A 20,920-nucleotide genomic window follows, 5' to 3' on the forward strand; every position below is an offset into this window, starting at 1 on the left:
GTTTTTTCTCTGTTCCTCCATAACCATAGAAAAAAAAAACAGCCATTTATCTTAATTAATTGTTGACATGATCGTCTCATAAACACTTTTTTATTCCGGTGTCATGTTAGATAGAAGATGCACATACTATGTTGTTAGATCTTGTCTATCATATAATTCATCCATAATAAGCTTATTTTGAGAAGTTGGTATTGAGGACCTATCAATTTGAGTCATTTGGGGGAAGCCGACTAATGACCTGCTGCTGCTTTGCAATAATGTGATTATTTTTGCAAATGCGAAATTTTTTATTTGCTCATTATTAAGTTTTAAATCTACAACAATATAAGTAGTAGTGTAAGAAAACTATTGCATTATAATTTTTATTTTGAATAGTGGTGTTTTTATTTTTTGATAGACAAATGTAAATTGTTAGTAATGTTAGTTAATTAGTCTCTCTTCAGGATTCGAACCCTGAAAACTTCACCCTTCCTCTTACCCAACTCTTATGTCCCCTAACTCTTACAACATGAGCTAATCCTCGGGGACAATGATGTTTTATTTAATCTTTGTTCTAAATGCACTCACCTCTATGTTACTTAAGAAGTCTTTGTCTTGCAAAATAAAGCATCATTCTAAGAATTTTTTTTTAAATTTTAAAATGACATTGTTTATTTTTTATGAGATCATTTTTATTTTTTTTAGTTTACACTCATAAAATTATGATTTTTTTATTTGGTCTATGATTACTAAATGTTATGAAACCCCTATTTTAGATATTAAATATATGTAAATATTACACATATTATATGGAGTTATGAATGTGAAAGTTTTTTTGCCTCATGAATTTAATTCTTTATTTTTCGTGATGATTATACATTTTAAAGGGATAATTTTTTTTGGTAAACGAAAGGGTATTTAAACTCAAGTATTGTTATATCAACCTTAAATATTCATTCAATTACACAATCAAAATAAAAATAGATTAAATGGTATTTAAATGATTTCTTTTAGTTTCAAATTAATTAAATTTCTAATTGTTAATGACAATAAATTACATTAGCTGTATGAGTAAATGATATTTAAATCATTTATTTCAATGTAATTGAATTTTAAATCAATAAAATATGAATTAAAATTAAAATAATTTTTTTATTGGTTTTACTTTTAAACTATAATATTGGATACTTAAAATTAAAATTAAATGCAATTTTTCTTTTAAAATATAACGTTTGTATTTATTTCAATTTGAACATATACATTGGTTTGATACATATCTCCTATCTATATCTCTGACATTTTTTCCTTAAATATTTTAAAATTATTTATAATCACGTTTCATATATTATTCTTATAATTTTAAAAAAATTCCAACATTTTCACATATCTCATTTATATTATTTATTCCATCCTACCACTACAATAAAAAAGTAAGTTTCATATATTAAGATTTAACTATGTTATCAGTTATTATAGTTATTAATATAGAATGGAACTTGAAAAGTTTAGCATTCCACTTGCAAGCTTCACTATAAAATTATTGAATGAATTTCAATTTTATAACTAATGCCCCTTTACAATCCCCTTGCAAGCTTCACCCAAATTCTATGTAAATGACATTGTTTCAAGTTCTATGACTCATATAAATTTATCAATTTATGATTGGATTTAAAAATATTATTTATATTTATATGTCTTGGTCTGTTATTAGTTTTTGCAATAGTACCATAGAACAATTTATTTATTTATTTTATCTATTTGAAACAAAATATGTGTTTTAAAATATTTTCCTTAAAATTGGAGCGACATAGAGTTCACTCTATTTAGCCTATGAGCAGTCAATCAATTTAATGTAGTGGTGCAATGCACATGGTCGTTGGACTCTCGACAAAATAGATCGGAAAAGCAAATGAACATTGTCCACTAACAATCACCAAATGTAGATAAAAAAGCATTAACCGCTAAATTATTGCCTTAAATAAAATAAAAACATTAAACAATTTAAGTTTCTTTGTTCGAAGAGAAAAATGTATATAGCAATAGATAGCAGCCCCCAAAACATATATAGTCTAGTCTCTTAATGTATCAAGCCCATATCATAATAAATTTTAAACTTCTTTAAGACAAAATATCCAATTCTTTTATGCAAAGAGGTTTAAAGACAAAACTAAACTTCAATTTACAAAGAACACCCTAAACAAATTCACATATGCTTCATTACTTAAGGACATGGATAACTCATCAGTTTCAATGAACTTCTCTATAATATTCTTCAACTCATTGTGTTTCAATTTTAGAGTTAAATTTCTATTATGTTAATATATACGTATTAATATGTACAACTTTTACTATTATAATTACTAATAATATAAATAAAAAGAAACAATATACCAATGAACTTGAACATTCTTCTATCAGATTTAAGTAAAATTTCTAGATTTAACATTTGTTTGGAGTAATTCAAATCGATTCACTTGTTGCTTTAACATTTCTTTGCATTATTACCCCACCAATTTTGTTTCATTGTCTACCATACTTTTATGGTTTTCATAACAGGCTTTGCACTATGGTGACTTTATGAGCCACCAGAGTTTTCAATCTTCTTCCACAAACTTATAAAACCTTTATGAACAATGTTGGGGTCTTTAGCCGTCGTCTATTTCATTCTTCTTTAATCCACACTTCTAAAGATTTATGTGTCTCTGTTGCAGTTGGATATTTCTCATTCTTTTTCGCTACCAATAGAACAAATCACTTGAAATACTTAACAAAAAGTCTTGCCCATATTAGAACGATATATGGATGAAAGACAATGATATTAATTTTTTAAGTATAAAAAAAGTATAAGAAGAGTAAAGGAATAGATATCACATTATGTAAAGATAAAATTCATGAATTAGAAGCTTGGTCATCCTCATCACTCGTATTGTAGCTGTTGCAGCAACTACCCTTCGTAGCGTGCATTTTCCTAGGCAATTCAGTTTATCTTCCAAGTTGTTCAACTATGGAAGCAAGAGTTCCTTCATCTTGATTATTTAAACCAAATTCCAAACACAAATTCTTACTTTTGTGTTTCAAAGCCACGTCAAAAAATGATGCAAGTTGAGTCTTCACCCAATAAAATATCAATTTATAAATTCAAGCATGAAAGTTGGACTGGGCGAGACCCCAGGGTCCCACGCCCAGGGGACTCAGCTTTAGGCGCGGAACATGCCTGGACCTTGGGCCGCTCTCCCCAAGGCCCAACCGGCCCATTTAGACAGATTAAAGACACGAAGGCCCAACCCCAAATCTATAAATAGGGGACGGTTAGCAATTGTAAGGGACTCTTAGCTCATTTGGCAATAACAGCATTGAAATTCAGTTATATTTTCTCTCTCTAAAATAGTTAGGAGTTCATCTCTCTAAGATTTCCGATCACACTCCACACACTCTAGGAACCATGCCTTGATTCTATGTTCTTGACCGGAACATTGGCGTCGTCTGTGGGGATCGGTAGATTTCGATTCCCGGACAACGTGGATCACGATTTCAAGGAAGGTGCAAAATCTCTTGTGGAATTTTCTTGAGTTGATAGGAGCCACCATCGGAATCGGTTCGATGGGAGGGTATCATCGATTGCGTGGAAGAGAGTCAAAGCGTGTGCGCGATCAGCCAAAACAAGACGTAAGCCCGCAGGAACGAGACGAGCAGGACAAGTAAATGCCAGCAAGCGTGAGCACGTAGTTTCCAGAATTGGAGGCTGACAGAATTTGGCAAAAATTGATCGGTGAAGTCGTTGGCCATTTGGAACAACAAGATGAGGCAGTTACCATAGTTGACGCGGCGTTAAAACCTAGCGGATTATACAGGAAAAGCTACCGAGGTTCCGTGAGGAAGTTAGAGTCTTCTTCGGCGAGGGATAGGATGACGGAGGAGTGGTGTGCTTATCACCAAGTTTCTGGTCATGATACCGGAAAATGCAGAGCTTTACAACATGCAGTTGCGAACGCAGCGCAACAAACCGTCTACGATCGGCGAGGTAGGCACAATCGCCGATGACTTTAGCGAAGGAGGAATCACTAGTGCAGCGCGCAAGAGATACCTCAGAACGGTAAATGTGGTCGCAGAAGCGCCTTTCGGTTTCCAGCATCCAAACATCACGTTTTCACCTGCTGATTTTTTCAGTTTAAAACCACATCTGGATGACCCGATCGTGATCTCCCTTCGGGTTAACAACTTCGACGTACAACGAACGCTCCTGGACCAGGGGAGCTCAGCAGATATCATCTATGGCGGAGCGTTTACGCAGCTCGAAATAGGAGAAGGATACCTTATTCCGTATGAAGGGACCTTGGTAGGATTCGCAGGTGAACGAGTGTGGGTAAAAGGAGTCATAGATCTTGATACCACATTCGGTGAGGGCGAGGATGCCAAAAAACTAACAGTAAAATACTTGGTCTTAAAGGCAGAAGGTTCATACAACGCGATCGTTGAAAGGAACACTTTGAACCGACTGTGCGCCGTGACTTCAACAGCTCATCTAGCAGTGAAGTACCCGTTGGCAAGCGGGCGAATAGGACGGATTGTGGTGGACCAAAGGGTTGCAAGGGAGTGTTACTGTAACACTGTGGATCGGTATGGTAAGAAAAACGCCTCAACAAGACATCATTGTAACGAAGTAGAGGCTCAGGAGGACAGCTTGGATCCAAGGGGCGAGGGGCGAGTCAATAGACCCACCCCGATAGAAGAAACCAAAGAGTTGAAGTTTGGCGAGAAGATACTCAAAATAGGGACCAGGCTAAGTGAAAGCCAGGAACAGAGGTTGTCAAAGTTGTTGGGAGAGAACCTGGACCTTTTCGCCTGGAGTAACAAGGATATGCCTGGCATAGACCCGAACTTCATCTGTCATAGATTAGCACTGAATCCAGGGGCGAAGACGGTAACCCAGTCTCGGCGACGCATGGGCGATGAAAAGGAGAAGGCGACCCAGCAAATGGTGAACAAGCTACTCGCAGCGGATTTTATTCTTGAAATTAAGTACCCTACCTGGTTGGCGAACGTGGTAATGGTCAAAAAAGCAAACGGTAAATGGAAAATGTGTGTGGATTACACAGACCTAAATAAGGCATGTCCGAAGGATTCCTACCCTCTACCTAGCATAGATAAACTGGTGGATGGAGCCTCCGGGAATGAACTTCTGAGTTTAATGGATGCATATTCGGGGTACCATCAAATCAAAATGCATCCATCTGACGAAGAAAAAACGGCTTTCATGACCGCAAGGGTAAATTACTGTTATCAGACCATGCCTTTTGGGTTGAAAAACGCTGGGGCTACGTATCAGCGACTGATGGACAGGGTGTTTGAAGGGCAAGTAGGAAGGAATATGGAAGTGTACGTCGATGACATGATCGTTAAGTCAGTTCTGGGGTCGTCTCACCACGAGGACCTATCGGAAGCCTTTGGCAAAATCCGGAAGTACGACATGAGGCTCAATCCGGAGAAATGTTCTTTCGGAATACAATGGGGTAAATTTTTAGGCTTCGTGATTACGTCAAGAGGGATTGAGATTAATCCTGACAAGTGCAAGGCAATACGGGAGATGAAGAGCCCAAGCAATGTGAAAGAGGTGCAGCGGCTAACCGGGCGAATCGCAGCTTTGTCTCGATTTCTGCCTCATTCGGGTGATAAGCCAGCTCCGTTTTTCAAATGCCTTAAGAAGAACGCAGCATTCGAGTGGAGTCCAGAATGTGAAGAAGCTTTTACTCGCCTCAAGGAAATGTTGTCAGCACCACCTGTCCTTTCAAAACTCGTCCAAGGTCTTCCCCTGCATTTGTACTTCTCCGTGGGAGATCACGCGATCAGCTCTGTAATCCTTCAGGAGGTAGACGGGGAACATAAAATAGTTTACTTTGTCAGCCACACGTTTCAAGGGGCCGAAATGAGGTATCAAAAGATAGAAAAGGCGGCGCTCCCCGTCCTATTCACCGCCAGACGTTTGCGACCCTACTTTCAAAGTTTTCAGGTAAAGGTGAGAAATGACCTTCCTTTGAGACAGGTATTGTAGAAACCAGATTTGTCAGGAAGGCTCGTCGCATGGTTAGTGGAGCTGTCAGGGTATGGATTGCAGTATGATAAAAGGGGGAGAGTTGGGGCGCAGACCTTGGCAGATTTTGTGGTAGAATTGACACCCGAGGAAGGAGAAAGAGTAAACACACAATGGGCGTTGTTCGTCGATGGTTCGTCGAACGACAACGGAAGTGGAGCCGGAGTCACACTGCAGGGGCCGGGAGAACTGGTGTTGGAGCAATCTCTCAGATTCCAGTTCAAGGCCAGTAACAACCAAGCGGAATATGAAGCTCTAATTGTAGGACTAAAGCTGGCGATCGAGGTGCAAATTGACAGTTTGTTGGTAAGGACGGACTCGTTGTTAGTGGCAAATCAGGTTAATGGGGAGTTCCAGGTCAAAGAACCGGCTTTGATAAAGTATCTAGAGTGCGTACGATCGCTTATGAGTCAAATAAAGGAGATTGTGGTCGAGTACGTGCCGAGGACACAAAATCAAAGGGCTGATGCCCTAGCTAAGTTGGCTAGCAACAAAAAACCCGGGAATAACCGAAGCGTGATTCAGGAAACACTCACCAACCCCAGCAAATTAGGTGTGAATGCAGTAGTGGCATTCTAAATAAATGCCAAAGTAATTTGCTGTCAAATAGCTACAAATTAGGTGTGAATGCAGTAGTGGCATTCTAAATAAATGTCAGAGTAATTTGCTGCAAAATAGCTACTAATTAGCTAGAAATCTGTTCTTAAATCAGTGGCATTCTAATTAAATGCCAGAATAATATAAACTAGTGGCATTTTTTGGTAAATGCCACAAATTTAGGGCCACTAAAAACAAGTTTTTTTTGTAGTGGCAGAACCAAACATACCTAATTAACTACAAAAATTACATGCAATAGGATGGAGACCCCTACGGACCTCAGTGATAGACCAAATAGAAAGATTTTCTAAAAAAAACCTTCTTCATTATTAAATATATTAATAAAATATTTTCAAATTAAATATTTATAAAAAATAAAAATAATTTAAAGAGGAGGTGGCAAAATTGGCGTTCTCCGTTCTCTCTTTGCCGCACCGGCACCACCATTAACTCATCAATAACACATTTGAGAAAAGAAAATCACATGGTATGTAAATGGGCATGACTAATTTTGATTAATACCCATTTTTAATATCTGCGGTTAAAACTAATAGACGCAGCAGAAATATCTAACATTTATCATTTTCTTAAGGGATTTCGCTTAGTTTTTTAGTCTGGGTTCGATCCCCTCTAATTTAAAAATTAATACATTTGTGGTCAGGGACATCACTACCGTATCCCGAGCCAGATCAGTTACGTGGGGCCTTTTCCCGTGGAGACCGGTGGTTAAAGGAAAAAAAATATCATGATGAAAAGAAATATTTTATTTTAGGTGCCCACTAGGATGGGCAACTTTTATTTTGGTCCACCGGTGCACCAGGGGGTATTTTAGTATTTTAGACTTATTCTCTTTTTCTTCTTCTACCTCTCACTCTCCCTCCTTCTTGTTGATGCCAAGCTAGTTCACCCTCACAAACACCATATTCATCACTCAACCATCTCCAACCGCACCCACAGCACCATCTCCAATAGCACCCATAAATGCCATCAATCCCCACCCTCAAAGTACCAAATGCAAATAAAGCTAAAAAAAGAAAAAGCACAGGTACTAGTTCGTCACAAAAAAATCAACCACCCTTCAAAATCAACAAATACTGGTTTGTAAAAAAAATATAAATACTAGCTCTTGCTTCCACCTATTCTCTTCTCTAATATTTGATCCAAAAACCTGCATATGCATAATGATTTCTTTATCAAAGCAATCATGTACAGTCATTGCACTATGTCTCTAAAGACACAACACCCCTAAATTGAACAACAAAAACAAGGATCAAAATCGTCGATCAGCAATTTCACGCAGCGAGCAACAAAAGCAAAGGCAAATAATCGCGTGATGGTGAAGGGAAAAACAAAACTCTTCACTTCCCACCCTAAACCCTCAATTCTTCAACATTTTCCCCAAATTCACAACCCAGATCTTCAAAGCAAAGCCTAGAAGGTTCAAATCGCAACCCAGAAGCTTCGAACCCAAATCGGCCATAACCGCGACATCATCTCCATATTCCCCTTTCCAGATTCGTGTCCTCTTACTCCCGTTTCCGGCGCCGTCAACTCCTCCCTCTTCCTCTCTGTCCAAATCGCACCACCACAGCTTCCTCTCTTCCAAATCAACCACCACCGAGCCCTCTCTTCCCTTCACCCTCGCAACCGTGTCAACCCACCACAACCGAACCCTTCTCCTCAAAACGCGAACCAGCCTCCATCTCCCACATCTCCGATCTGAAACCGACACCACCACTGCCTCCTCTCTGAAGTCGCGCTGCCACCACCACCTCTGGGTTTGCCACCGACAGTTGATGAAGGAGACTGGATATGACTCTGTTGTTACTTGTTAGCCACTGAGAGTTTCCACAAGCAAGGAGTAGAAAGGGGTCTTAGGATTGTTCATTTACGTTTTTACCCTTTTGGCATTCATTCAATTTTAACCGTTCAATTAAAATATATTAAATCTAACGGTGATTATGCCTGATCTATCGGCACCTTTATTTTAATTTGGTGATCCATTTAGATATAAGATTGTTGAGTTTTCTTATTATGAATCATATCTTTAAATAGGCTAAGATTAGATGCCATATCTAGAAGATTCCTATTACGAGTAACAAATCTGCCTTAGATTTTGAATTTTTTTAAAGTAACCAGCAGTAAGCCCAATTTCAACCCTATAGGTTGCCTCGTGTAAGTTCCTGCCCTAATCACTTGGCAGCACACATTCGCGCCTTCTCCTTTCCCTCTCCAACGAGTTGTGAGCACAGTGAACGCCACAAAGGTAGGTTGCCTCTCTTCTCTTACCTTACTTCCTTGGTTTGGAGATGTTTGTTGTTCTGTGAGTGTACTTTTGAATTTTGATGCTGCTGTTGTTGGGGCTGTGATTTTCAATGTCCTTCATTCACCGTTCTGTGTTCCCAGCGTGTTGATATGGTGCATGGCTTAGTACTTGTTCTTTCTCTTTACCTTTATAAAAATAGTTTTATATATTTTGAATGCAACAACTAATCTTTGAATTCATGCTTTTCGCAGTTTCTTCCTCTCACCCACGATGAAAGAGCTTGTATTAGCGGCTATCACCATAGGTGTAGTGATCGTGGCGGCTTTTTGTTCTTGTTGTGGTGGTCCACCTTATAACAACAAGTCAGAAGATGAAGATCCAGAGGTAACATTATTTACATTAAAATAATTGTTTTTTTAATCTTTTTTAATTTCTTAGCTGTGGAAAGAAAATTTATTTTGTTTTGATCTTTCTCACAAAATAGTCTATGAATGTGTTAATTTCTCATGGATTCGTTAATGCCTTTACATAAAGTTGAAGGGTAATATAAAAAATAATAGAGAAATAAGTTTTAACTATACACAGACGTAAGTTATAGTAAATAGTGGCACCAATTAGTTTAAAATGAAACAATGAAGATTTAATTCATGGTAGTAAGTGAGCATAAGATACAACGATTTGTATCGCAATTCAACTCATTTTTCATGTTTGTGCGATTCAAATCTATTAATATATCAAATTGTGCCCTGAATCTGGGTAAATCAATTAGTATTGTATCGTATTGGATGAATTATGATTTTGTGTTGGATCGATCAATTCATACACAAGTCCATAAACACGTAGAGGGAGTTAAATCAATTAGTATTGTATCGTATTGGACGCGGTTTCATTTTTGTGCATTTTGGAGTTTTTTTGCACTTTTTTCTTAAAAAAGGTAGAGGGAGTTAAATTTTAACCCTAAGAAATACTCATATGATTTTCAAATTATTCACAGTCTCCACTTTGAGTCTTTAACGGTTTCACTCACCATTTCAAGTTTCACTTTTACAGAAGGCTATTCAATGTTGATCAAGTGAGATGCCCCAAGAAGATCACAAGTAGAAAAGTGCTTTGAAGGGATGGAAAGTTTGCAAATGTCATCTTTAATTATTTTGAAGGTTATTATATGACCTATACTAGTAACATTTTTATTTATGACTTGAGTTTTTGAATATTTATATCGTAGAATACATGAAACAATACAATTTACAAGTTAGAAAATAAATATTTCAATTAACGATTCCATTCATGGTTCAACTACCATTAGTTTACTTTATTTATGATGTGAATGTTTTCGGTTCGAACAAAATTGTCTTCAAAGGAGAATGCCGGTCTTAGATAAAAAAAAAATATCATAATTTAGGCAACGTACTCATGCAAATGCAATAACCACCGGAACAGCATGTTGTTTTGTAAGCACTTTATGCACTGTCATAGTTATAATATTTTTGTTGTTGAACACAAAAAAAATATATTTTAATGTCATTGATTATATAAAGATGTTTCGATATGTTTATAGAGCCATCTCCCCAACTCCACTGCTAATTAGGGTATGCTATTGCAAAAATTCATTTTTCGCCTTTATATTTTTATAGAGGGGGTGTTTTATTCAGAGTTTCATCTTTATTTCATGAGAGAGTTGTTCTCATGAGTTTCCTTCCTAATATCAATAATATCTTTTGTTTTAGAAAAAAAAATTATTTATATTCTCCAATGCGATAATTCTAATGCTTCTTTAATATCTTGGGAAGTGCAATGGAGATGATTTCTTGTGATTTGTTGTTTCAAGAATTTGTTGTCTCGTTGAGGCTGGCTATTGGTAATTTGGTATCGGACGCGGTTCAGATAAAGGATATTTAAATGTCGGAATCAATGAAACAAATTCGGTTTAGGTTCTTTGGATTATCTGATTTTTGCTTCTGGACACGAAACAAACCAATCTGATCTATATGAGATTAGTTCGGTTCGAGTGGTCGAGTTCAAAATAAAATAATACTATTTCAGAATTTGCACAATTTTTTTTAAAATTAAAAATTAGAAAAATATAGAAACTCCATATAATCCAACATCATCCAATAGGTTCCCGTCGCAATGGTTACAGTGGTTGTTTTAACCCCTGAAGCTAACTTTACCACACCCCAATCAAATAGGATTGCCCCAATAGAGGATACATCTCTAAAAGACCAAAACATTCCATATAATCCAACACAAAACTAAAACTAATATCTCCAAAACAAGCACAAACAGGTTAAATTCATAAGTAACTTTGGTCTTCCCTAAAATAAACATTAACTTAAGTCATAGAGTATTAGTGCTCTCCAAGTTTAATCCCCAAATGATAGCTCAATTTGTAAGAGTTATGATGCATGTGGGTTGGGCTTGGGAGGTCCAAGGGTCAATTCATATAAGGTGCAATTTATCTTTCCGATGTAAAAAAAAAAATAAAAAAAAAACTCCTATAGTTTTCGTTAAAACAAAATAGCAACATAATGTTAAATAACATCTAGCTAGTTGTATCAAATGATAGCTCAAGTAGTAAGAGCCGAGGGACATGGAGATGCAAATGCAAGGCTCAATCCCTGCAGAGGATAAATAAAAACCCCTCCCCCCAAAAAAAGAAAAAATATTGGCTAGTAAAAAAAAACCAACTAGCTAGCAGCGAACATGTCTCCTAATTGTGTAAATGTAATGAGCTCGACTTCTTCGGCTTAATGGTAAATTTTTTTCGAATAGTATTGGGCATGGATTTTTAATCCCCTAACTCGATATTTGAACTGCTGGTGATCAGATGCAGTAAAAAAATTCTCGATCGATCCAATGACCCAATTTAACCCACCAAAATGTGTTTGGATCGGTACAGATTGGTCGGGTTCATGATCAAACTGTACTCGCTTACTCCCTTAATTGATATTATTTTTTGTCATTTGGCCACCAGTCTCCACGGGGAAAATGGGCCCACCTAATTGATATTATTAAGAGACAATAATATGTTTAGAAATTTATCACAAAATTTAGAAACTTAAATATAGGTGAACACTTAAATCCCAAAATCAGCTCAATAAAAACGACATATGTCATTAGATTTTTCAAGACTAATATTTTACTAAACGAAATTTTAAACATTAAGTTTGAAATTCTCTCTCCCCAAGACAAAGTTTGAACTCAGTCGCTACTGTTTGAAAAAACTATTTGGTTTTAGGCCCTGTTTGGGAAAACATCTTAATTAAGCGCTTATGACATAAGTTCTTATTCATAAGCTATTTTAAAAAATTTATTGAAATAAATTGAAAATAAGTTATACATAAGCATAAGCTGTTTTTCATAAGCTATTCTGAATAACTTATGAAAATAGGCTCAAAACAGCCACTACTACAAAAAGGACTTTTCACATCGGTTGAAAAGTACTTTTCACATCGGTTGGAAAACCGATGTGGGTAAAGGTGATGTGGTATGTCCCCACCTTTTCACATCGGGTATTAATTTTTCACATCGGTCACGACACATAACCGATGTGAAAAGTCATGTTTTCACAACGCTTGGGAGTAAATAACCGTTGTGAAATGTATAGATTTCACATCAGTCGCGACATATAACCGATGTTAAAAGTCCTGTTTTCACAACGGTTAAAACCAAATAACCGATGTGAAAAGTATTGTTTTCACAACGGTTTAGAAAAAATATCCGATGTGAAAAGTCTCATTTTTTTTTTCATATTTACATCAGCTTTCTAACCGTTGTGAGATCTTTTTTTTCTATTTTTTTGCGGTTTTTTTACAGAAATTTTAGCTGAATATCAACAACATTGCCAAATATAAATAGATCAGCAAAGTGCTAAAAAAATGATGAAGAAATGAAGTGAAGGGTAGCAAACTAATATTAGAGTTTGGTATCACTAAAGGTTTAATTAGTATTTCAGCTAAACAACGAGTAGCATAGCCAAAACAAAGACTAAGTGAATCAAAAACTAGACTAAAAAGGTGCAGAGACAAATGCACAAAAGCACAAGAAATAAAAAGATGTGAAAACATCTACATCAGTAACAAGTGCAGCAAATTAAAGACATGAGTATCCCATTGACTATAACAAGCTACCCACAAGAAGAATTGAAATTCCCTTCAGCTTGAAAACTAGTGGTGATATGGCAGTGGTATAGCAGAAACCAAATTTCACATTAGCAGCACCAATCATAGGATGTCCAAGCGCAGAAACAAGCATTAGCAGCATCAATCTGGAATATTTCACTTGCAAAACAGTGGAAAAGCTTTAATCAACTAACGCAGCACATTAGCATATATCAACAATAAATTGTTAAAAATGTTACATGATTCACAGATTCTAACTTTAATCAACTAAGCAGCACATCAGTGATAAACCCTTGGTAAACAAAGTCACAGAAAAGTGCATAAATAGGAACTAGTAGTAGTGTGAGGTAAAATTAGAGGGTACTTATGAATACATATATGACAAAATAAATACCACAATCCCAAATCTATTGATCTCAGAATTTAGAACTTTAACCACTCTACAAGGGATAAAGCATGAGCCAATAAAGGGAATTCAGACAGTTTAGGCACAAACTTTAAATACATACCTGATAAATTCTAAGGCTTAAGCAAGTCAAGAAAACAAGTTGCCCAACTGTTTCGCAAATCATATAACTCTTGTTTTGTTAATTCTGTTGGATCATTGAATACCTGCAATTTGTACAATGGGTTAAAATACATGTTTTGTAACATTTTGATGAAGAACTCAACAGGAGACAAACATTTAACTTCTCATAAAATTAGAATACCTCAATCCAAGACTTAGTAATATTAGCAGATACAATGTCAAGCATATTCTTCATCACATAATATCCACAATCATTCCCATTAGGCTGCAACCTTGCCTACAAATGAATTCAATTTTTATACACTGAATATATATCGTGACTTTACATATTAAAGACGCATAAACAACAACAACACTTACTTTGGGATGAAGCCATTGAGGCTTTATTCTTTTACCCTGGGCCATTTGATAAACCTCCATAGCTCTATATCAAAAAAATTGAAAACAATCATCAAAGAAAATTAAACATTTCAGTGTAATAGGACATAATATTATATAACAAAAGCGACATAAAATATACACTTACTTTGTAACAATATCCTTCATTGGTGAATGAAGATCATTGTGTAATGAACAAAGGAGTACTAGGGTATTGTCTTTAGGACAAATGATTATTAATTGCCAATGCCCTCTATAAGTATGGAAGAACAATAAGTGTGTTAAGTAAGATATATTTGGATTAAAAATAAATAAAAGAAGACACAAATTTACATTTGCAAAACATAGATTGTCTTGCATTTTCATTCTCTTCAACCAGTGAGTCCTACATTTGCAAAACATAGATTGTCAGAACACATAAATTTAATATTTCATTAGTGGAAAAGAAGGATGCTGCATACAAGGAACACATACAACCATAATTAGAAAGTAATCATGGGAAAAGTATTTTACTTACAATTTTCTCAGCAACAAGTCGTGTAGCCTCTGATATGTATTCTCCCCCTCGCTTTTGTCGTGCTCTCTTCCATTTGTCATGACGTGACGGTGGAGATGGAATACAATCTAGTTCTCCTAATGCATCTAGTTCTTGACTCTTTTCTTTAATCATTTTCCGCTCAAGCAAATCATATCCTCCACGAGATAATGTATGTGGGTGAAGATTCTTAGCCACATTAGTCCTACCCTTTTGACTTTTTTCCTAAATTTGTTTGTTAACAATAGAAAGCCAACACATAAGCAAGGTTACTGAAAAATCACAGCAGTTTCAGAAAATTGGTGCCTCACAAAATTGGAAACAAGTGGAAACATATGTCACAAACAACTCAACAAGTGGAAACATTTGATAATTAAAACTACAAAAAACAAAATTAACTTGGTAGCTCTTACTAGGAAAAAAAATATTATTACTACTAACCTTAAATGCAGAGGTATTTCGAGACTCACAAAACTTCACCCATACATCTTCTTTAATAAAAGGGTACATTTCATACGGAGGAAGGCGATCGGGGTTGGGGTTATTGATATAGTCGGATGTGAGTTGTGCCTTAAAACCTCTCCATCGTTCCCCCATCAACGTTAGCCATTTTTTCTTCAAATCACACTTGTTTGGATCATCACTTTCTCTAATATCAAAATGAAGCTATATACATTAAAAAAAGTTGGTGTTAGTACCTAAGATCAATTGATACAAAATGAATGGGTAAATAGTGAATTAAAAATACAACAATAATACCTTGAGATCATCCCACATTGAATTTTTTATGTCATCAGGGACCAACCGCCACTCATCTATTAAAATACTACAAGAACTTCGAGCAAGGAATGATGCATAACTCTTAAACACTGCATAATTTTCACCATAGCAATTCCCAGTTTGTGGATCAAACTCAATCTTCAATTTCACACCTGTTTTCCGAACTTTGGCAATTTTCATCATCTTAGTGCAACCTCTAACCATTCTCTTTTTAGGTTCACTAGACGAATGACTGGGTTCACTAGACAAATGAGGGATGTTGGTTGAATCAGCCATGTATCTGTTTAAGCAACATAAAAACATTTCAGAATCAAAGCACAAATCAAAGCACATATAAACTAATTAATCAAGTACATATAACGCTTCAAAGACATGGGTACTGAATTTACTAACTTATTTCAACAAAAAATGAAAACTTACTAGCTCTCCCATATCCCTTCTTCATGATCCAAACGAGTAACTTGCACATCATCTACGTCATTTTCATCATTTTCTTCATTGGAGGTAAGCACATTTGTTGCAAAAGAAGGAATCTCAGAAATGTGAAGGGTTTCATCACTACCATGTGTGGCTTTTGGTTGTAGAGCCACCGACCACCTTTTGTTAGAAGGATCTGTGACATAAAACACTTGTTTTGCTTGGGATGCCATAATGAAAGGTTCATCCCTATAAGCTACCTTGGAAAGATCAACCAGTGTGTATCCAAATTCATCAATTCTTACACCGCTGGAAATATCAACCCACTTGCATTTAAATACAGGCACTGTAAATGTAACATAATCAACCTCCCAAATCTCTTCAATCACCCCAAAGTACGGTGTAGATGCCATTATAGGTCTTTTATCTTTTGAACTACAGAAGTGCATGGACTCAGCCACAACCATAACCCCACTATTTTGCATAGTACTTCTATCATCCTTTGATTTTGTATAAAAGGAAGTTTTATTAATATCATATGCACTCCAAGTCATAACGTTACATTTAGGCTCAAATGAGAGTCGTTTTATTGTATCGGAAGCACTTCCATCATTAGCAATTTTTTCTTTAAACCATTCAGAGAAACTCTTATTGTGCTCTTTTAACAACCATTTTTCATTCATCTTGGGGTACTTTTCCTTTATAAAGCTTTTGTGGGCAGATAAGTAAGGTTGAACTTCATCAGTGTTATTCAATATATACAAATGCGCTGGATGAAGTACCTTCCAAGTCATGCACTTGACATTTAAACCCTGTGTACCCATACCTTCACATCTTCCGTCATGACGAGACTTTGGAACCCCAATAGCATCCGCTTCTGACAAATAGTTCGAACAAAACTCAATAGCTTCTTCTGCAATGTACCTTTCTACAATCGAGGCTTCCGGACGGTGTGGATTCATAGTATACCCTTTTAGGATCTTCATGTACCGCTCTACTGGATACATCCACCTTAAACAAACTGGACCACACAATCTAATCTCCCTTACCAAATGAACAATCAAGTGTTCCATAATGTCAAAAAATGAAGGAGGAAAATGCATCTCCAATTGACACAAGATGACTGCAGCCTCATTTTCCAACTCGTCTAACTTCAATGGATCAATGACTTTACTACATATTGCATTGAAGAATAAGCACAGCCTAGTTATAGTTTTCCTAACTTTAGTAGGCAATATTCCACGAATAGCCACTGGTAGTAGTTGTTGCATCAAAACATGAAAGTCATGAGATTTTAAGCCAAATAACTTGAGATCTTTCATTGATACAAGTCTCTTGATATTTGATGAGTAACCTTGCGGTACTTTGATACCTTGTAAACACTCACAAAAACTTATTTTCTCTTTTTTAGATAAAGTGTGACATGCTGGAGGCAAATATGTCTTGTCACCTATCTGTTGTGGAGTTAACTGTTGTCGTATACCCATATCAGCCAAATCTAAACGAGCACTTAACCCATCTTTTGTCTTGCCTTTAATGTGAAGAAGTGTTCCAATTAGACTTTCGCAAACATTTTTCTCTACATGCATCAAATCAATGCAATGTCTTATATCAAGACTTGACCAATATGGAAGATCAAAGAACACCGACCTCTTTTTCCATATATTTTTTTCAGCAGGCTTCTTTTGTTTCTTTCCAAAGATAACCTTCACATGTTGTTGTCGTTGATAAACTTCCTCTCCAGTCAAGGGTTTTGGAGCAACTGATAAAGGTTTTTTCCTTGTTAGTACTGCTTTGGAACTAAACCCTTATGATTCAAGCATAGCAAAGCAGATACGGGTTTATCGTCCTCAGGGATTGTGTGAACATTGGTTCCACGAGCTAAATATTGATTTGAGCAGATGAGAATATGTTTGATAAAATTGTTTTTGTTGTTTTTGAATATAAATGAAAGCAGTAAAAGAAGGTTTACTGAGGTAACAAAGAAGAAAATGTATTTAGATATGTCGTCACCTAGTCCTTTGATTGTTTTCAACTCAAACACTTATGTAATGGTTCATTTCACTTATGATGCCGAGAGCTATCCACCTAACTATCCCTAGCCTAGGTTAATCTATTAGTTGGAATTCCTTGACGTAATCCCTTACCATCTAGAAAACCCAAAAGGAATAATATAACTCAAGTTCTCGCTCAAAGACATTCCCAATGACCAATCTATCCTAATACAAGGTATTCTAGGCTTGCGAATCTCCGTTCTCACCCGGAAACTTCTGTTAGAACTCAGAACCCCACCTGTCACGTGGAAATTCACTATTGCTCTTACCTAAGATATTCTCACCTTAAGACAATTGGTTCAGTGAGTGGTTTCTCTCTTGAACCGGACCTGCATTTATCTCCCGATCTCATGCTAGTCCTCGGAAATCTAACGCAAATCAGTGATACTTGAAGCACATAAATCAAAACTTTAACACACAAATTGTGACCTAAGACATAGGTGTTTTACCTTCATTGAACTAAGCATACACTAATTCATATCAACCTTCCGATCTATTTATAAATTAGTGAACTCTTTTGATTATCAATTGATTGGTTAGAAGCATGAAGCATAGAAAGAAACACCATACATGAAAGATTATCATTTACATTCATGAAAAGAGTTTACAACAATCAAAGCATCAAGTTATAACATCCTAAATACAAAAATAGAAACAACAAGTACAAGGGATAAGGAAGAAAAGATGAAACCCAGAAGAACGGCGAAGGATCCACGGCGATAGAAGCTTTCCCAAGCTTTCCATCGCCTCCGAGAGGTTGTCACGGTCCTTCGGCGGTCGCCGCCACGCTCCGGAGCTTCAATCTTTCAATCCTAGACCCAGGGACCCTTCCCCCATGAAGCCCAGCCTCCTATGAATGTTTAGGGAGGAAAAAATGGAAGAGAGATGGAAGAGATATGGAAGAGATCCTGAAAATTTCGGGGTCTGGCCTTTTATAGAATTTCTGGCCGACCTTAGTTGGCTCAAGCCAAGCTAAGTTGGCTCGAGCGAACCTTTCTTCATGCTGAAGTAGTTAAGACCGCCTTCAGTCCGCTCAAGCTAACTCAAGTTAGCTCAAGCGAACTATGCTGAAAATCTACTGTAAAGTGGTGGCTTGAGCCAACTTTTGAGCGAACTCTTTCCTTTGCTTATTTTTCATCTCTGTTTCCAGTCCGCTCAAGCTAAATTTGAGCCAACTTTCCTCACTTTATTTTCTTGCTCAAGATTCAAGCCTTCTTCAAGTGATCATCTTACTCCTACATCAAAATTAAGACATTAAATATTAAAAGCATAATATTTACATTATTTTTATGCTAAAACTAAATATTTTCTAAGCAAGCTACTTTGAGGATAAAATGATCAACAATGCAAGCATACTAGTCAAATAAGTGTCTATAATGATAATGAAAAACACGTAAAAATTGCACTTATCAGCAACACCATGTTCTGATTTTCCATTGAAAGCTTTCTTCTTTTTACGATATGGATGATGACGGTCTAAAAATTTCCGATGCCCAAGATAAACAGTCTTCCTTCCATGATTAAGCTGATGGTAACTTGTATCTTTCTCACATATAGGACACGCTTTATGCCCTTTAACACTGTAACTAGACAAATTACCGTATGCCGGAAAGTCGTTGATGGTGCAAAACAACATGGCACGCATATTGAAATGTTCACCAGAATACGCATCAAGAACATCAACTCCTTGCTCCCACAACAATCTTAAATCATCAATCAACGGACTTAGATAAACATCAATGTCGTTTCCTGGTTGTTTTGGGCCCGGAATCATCATAGATAACATCATATATTTACGCTTCATGCACAACAAAGGAGATAGGTTGTAAATTATCAAGAGAACAGGCCATGAACTATGGTTACAACTTAGACTACCATACGGATTCATTCCATCGGTAGCAAGTCCAAGTCTAAGGTTTCTTGACTCTTCGCCAAAATTTTGAAACTTCAAATCAAATTTCTTCCATTGCAAAGAATCAACTACATGGCGAATTTGTCCATCATGATTTCTCTCTTCGGCATGCCATCTAAGGTTCTTTGCGTCATTTGCATTAGATAACAATCTCTTGAACCTTGAAATTATTGGTAGGTACCATAACACTTTTGCAGGAGGACCCTTTGTGCTCACATCATCACTAGAATCACCATCTTTCTTTTTGTAGCGCGACGCCTTGCACTTAGGACAATGATCATAGGTTTCAAACTCTTTCCTGTATAAGATGCAATCATTAGGGCATGCATGTATTTTTTCATACTCCATGCCCATCGGACACAATACTTTCTTGGCTTCATAATGACGATTCGGCATTGTGTTACCTTCTGGAAGCATTTCTTTCAACAATCCAAGCAAATCAGTGAAACTTTTATCACTCCATCCATTTTTCGCCTTCAAATTAAACAATCTTAACACAGCTGACAACCGTGTAAAGTTTGTGCATCCCGGGTACAAAGGTTCTTCCTTGTCTTTACATAAAGTATCATACACATGTGCTCTCTTGAAGGATTCTTCTCCAATATCATGTATCATGTCTTCCAACCAATCATCCATATCTACACATACTTTCTCTCTTTGTGATACACTAGGCGTTACTACTTCACCATGCCATATCCATTGTGTATAATTTTGACAAATCCCTTTCCAAGCTAGATGGTCCCTTATTTCATCCTTAGTAAGTTTTGGGTCCCGGTTCCCACAAGAAACACAAGGACATGGAAAAAGTCCATTATTGTTCGGAAGATTCTTTTCAGCAAATTCTAGAAATTCAACCACTCCATTGTCAAACTCATCACTTAATCGATTAGCTCTCATCCAACTACGATCCATAACTAGGTTCTGAAAATTAACACATACTAAATTAAAGAATTGTGAAAAGCAAGATCCAAACTTAACATTATTGACCCTAGAACTAAACTACTCAACATTTTTCAAATGATAAGCTAAAAACAACCTAAAAATTAATTGAAGAAAATAGTTTTAAAGTAAAAAAAAACTTACAGCAAGATGGAAGAGTTTTGCAATGGCTGGAAGAGTTTGCCGGAGCTAGAATGGCTGCAAGAGTTCGCCGAAATTTGCAGATAGTGGGTGAAGATCTGTTTTCAAGTTGGGTTGCTGATCCAGAGCAACCTTCAGTAGAACTGCTTTTACAAACTAATGGATTCCCCACAATACTACATGA

At 36.4% G+C, this 20,920-nt stretch overlaps 2 protein-coding genes and 1 long non-coding RNA gene across 3 annotated transcripts; 2 read left to right on the forward strand and 1 right to left on the reverse strand.

Moving 5' to 3' along the window:
• Window positions 1-3,925: 3,925 nt before the first annotated feature.
• LOC130719305 (uncharacterized) lies at window positions 3,926-6,646 on the forward strand. The gene is made up of 2 exons (XM_057569929.1): window positions 3,926-5,845; window positions 6,029-6,646. Exons 1-2 carry the CDS (start codon window positions 3,926-3,928, stop codon window positions 6,644-6,646), a joined length of 2,538 nt encoding a protein of 845 aa, XP_057425912.1.
• Window positions 6,647-7,831: 1,185 nt separating this feature from the next.
• Window positions 7,832-10,156, forward strand: LOC130718519 (uncharacterized). The gene is made up of 3 exons (XR_009012705.1): window positions 7,832-8,930; window positions 9,182-9,314; window positions 9,981-10,156. It is a non-coding gene; the product is annotated as an uncharacterized LOC130718519 (long non-coding RNA).
• An 8,178-nt stretch (window positions 10,157-18,334) lies between these two features.
• LOC130716624 (uncharacterized) lies at window positions 18,335-20,874 on the reverse strand. Its single transcript, XM_057566605.1, has 2 exons — window positions 20,740-20,874; window positions 18,335-20,577 (listed from the first exon to the last, which is right to left on the reverse strand). Exon 2 carries the CDS (start codon window positions 20,566-20,568, stop codon window positions 19,063-19,065), a length of 1,506 nt encoding a protein of 501 aa, XP_057422588.1. The 5' UTR covers window positions 20,569-20,577; window positions 20,740-20,874; the 3' UTR covers window positions 18,335-19,062.
• Between the last annotated feature and the right edge of the window lie 46 nt (window positions 20,875-20,920).

This window comes from Lotus japonicus, chromosome 5 (genome assembly GCF_012489685.1).
Source record: "Lotus japonicus ecotype B-129 chromosome 5, LjGifu_v1.2".
NCBI lineage: Eukaryota > Viridiplantae > Streptophyta > Magnoliopsida > Fabales > Fabaceae > Lotus > Lotus japonicus.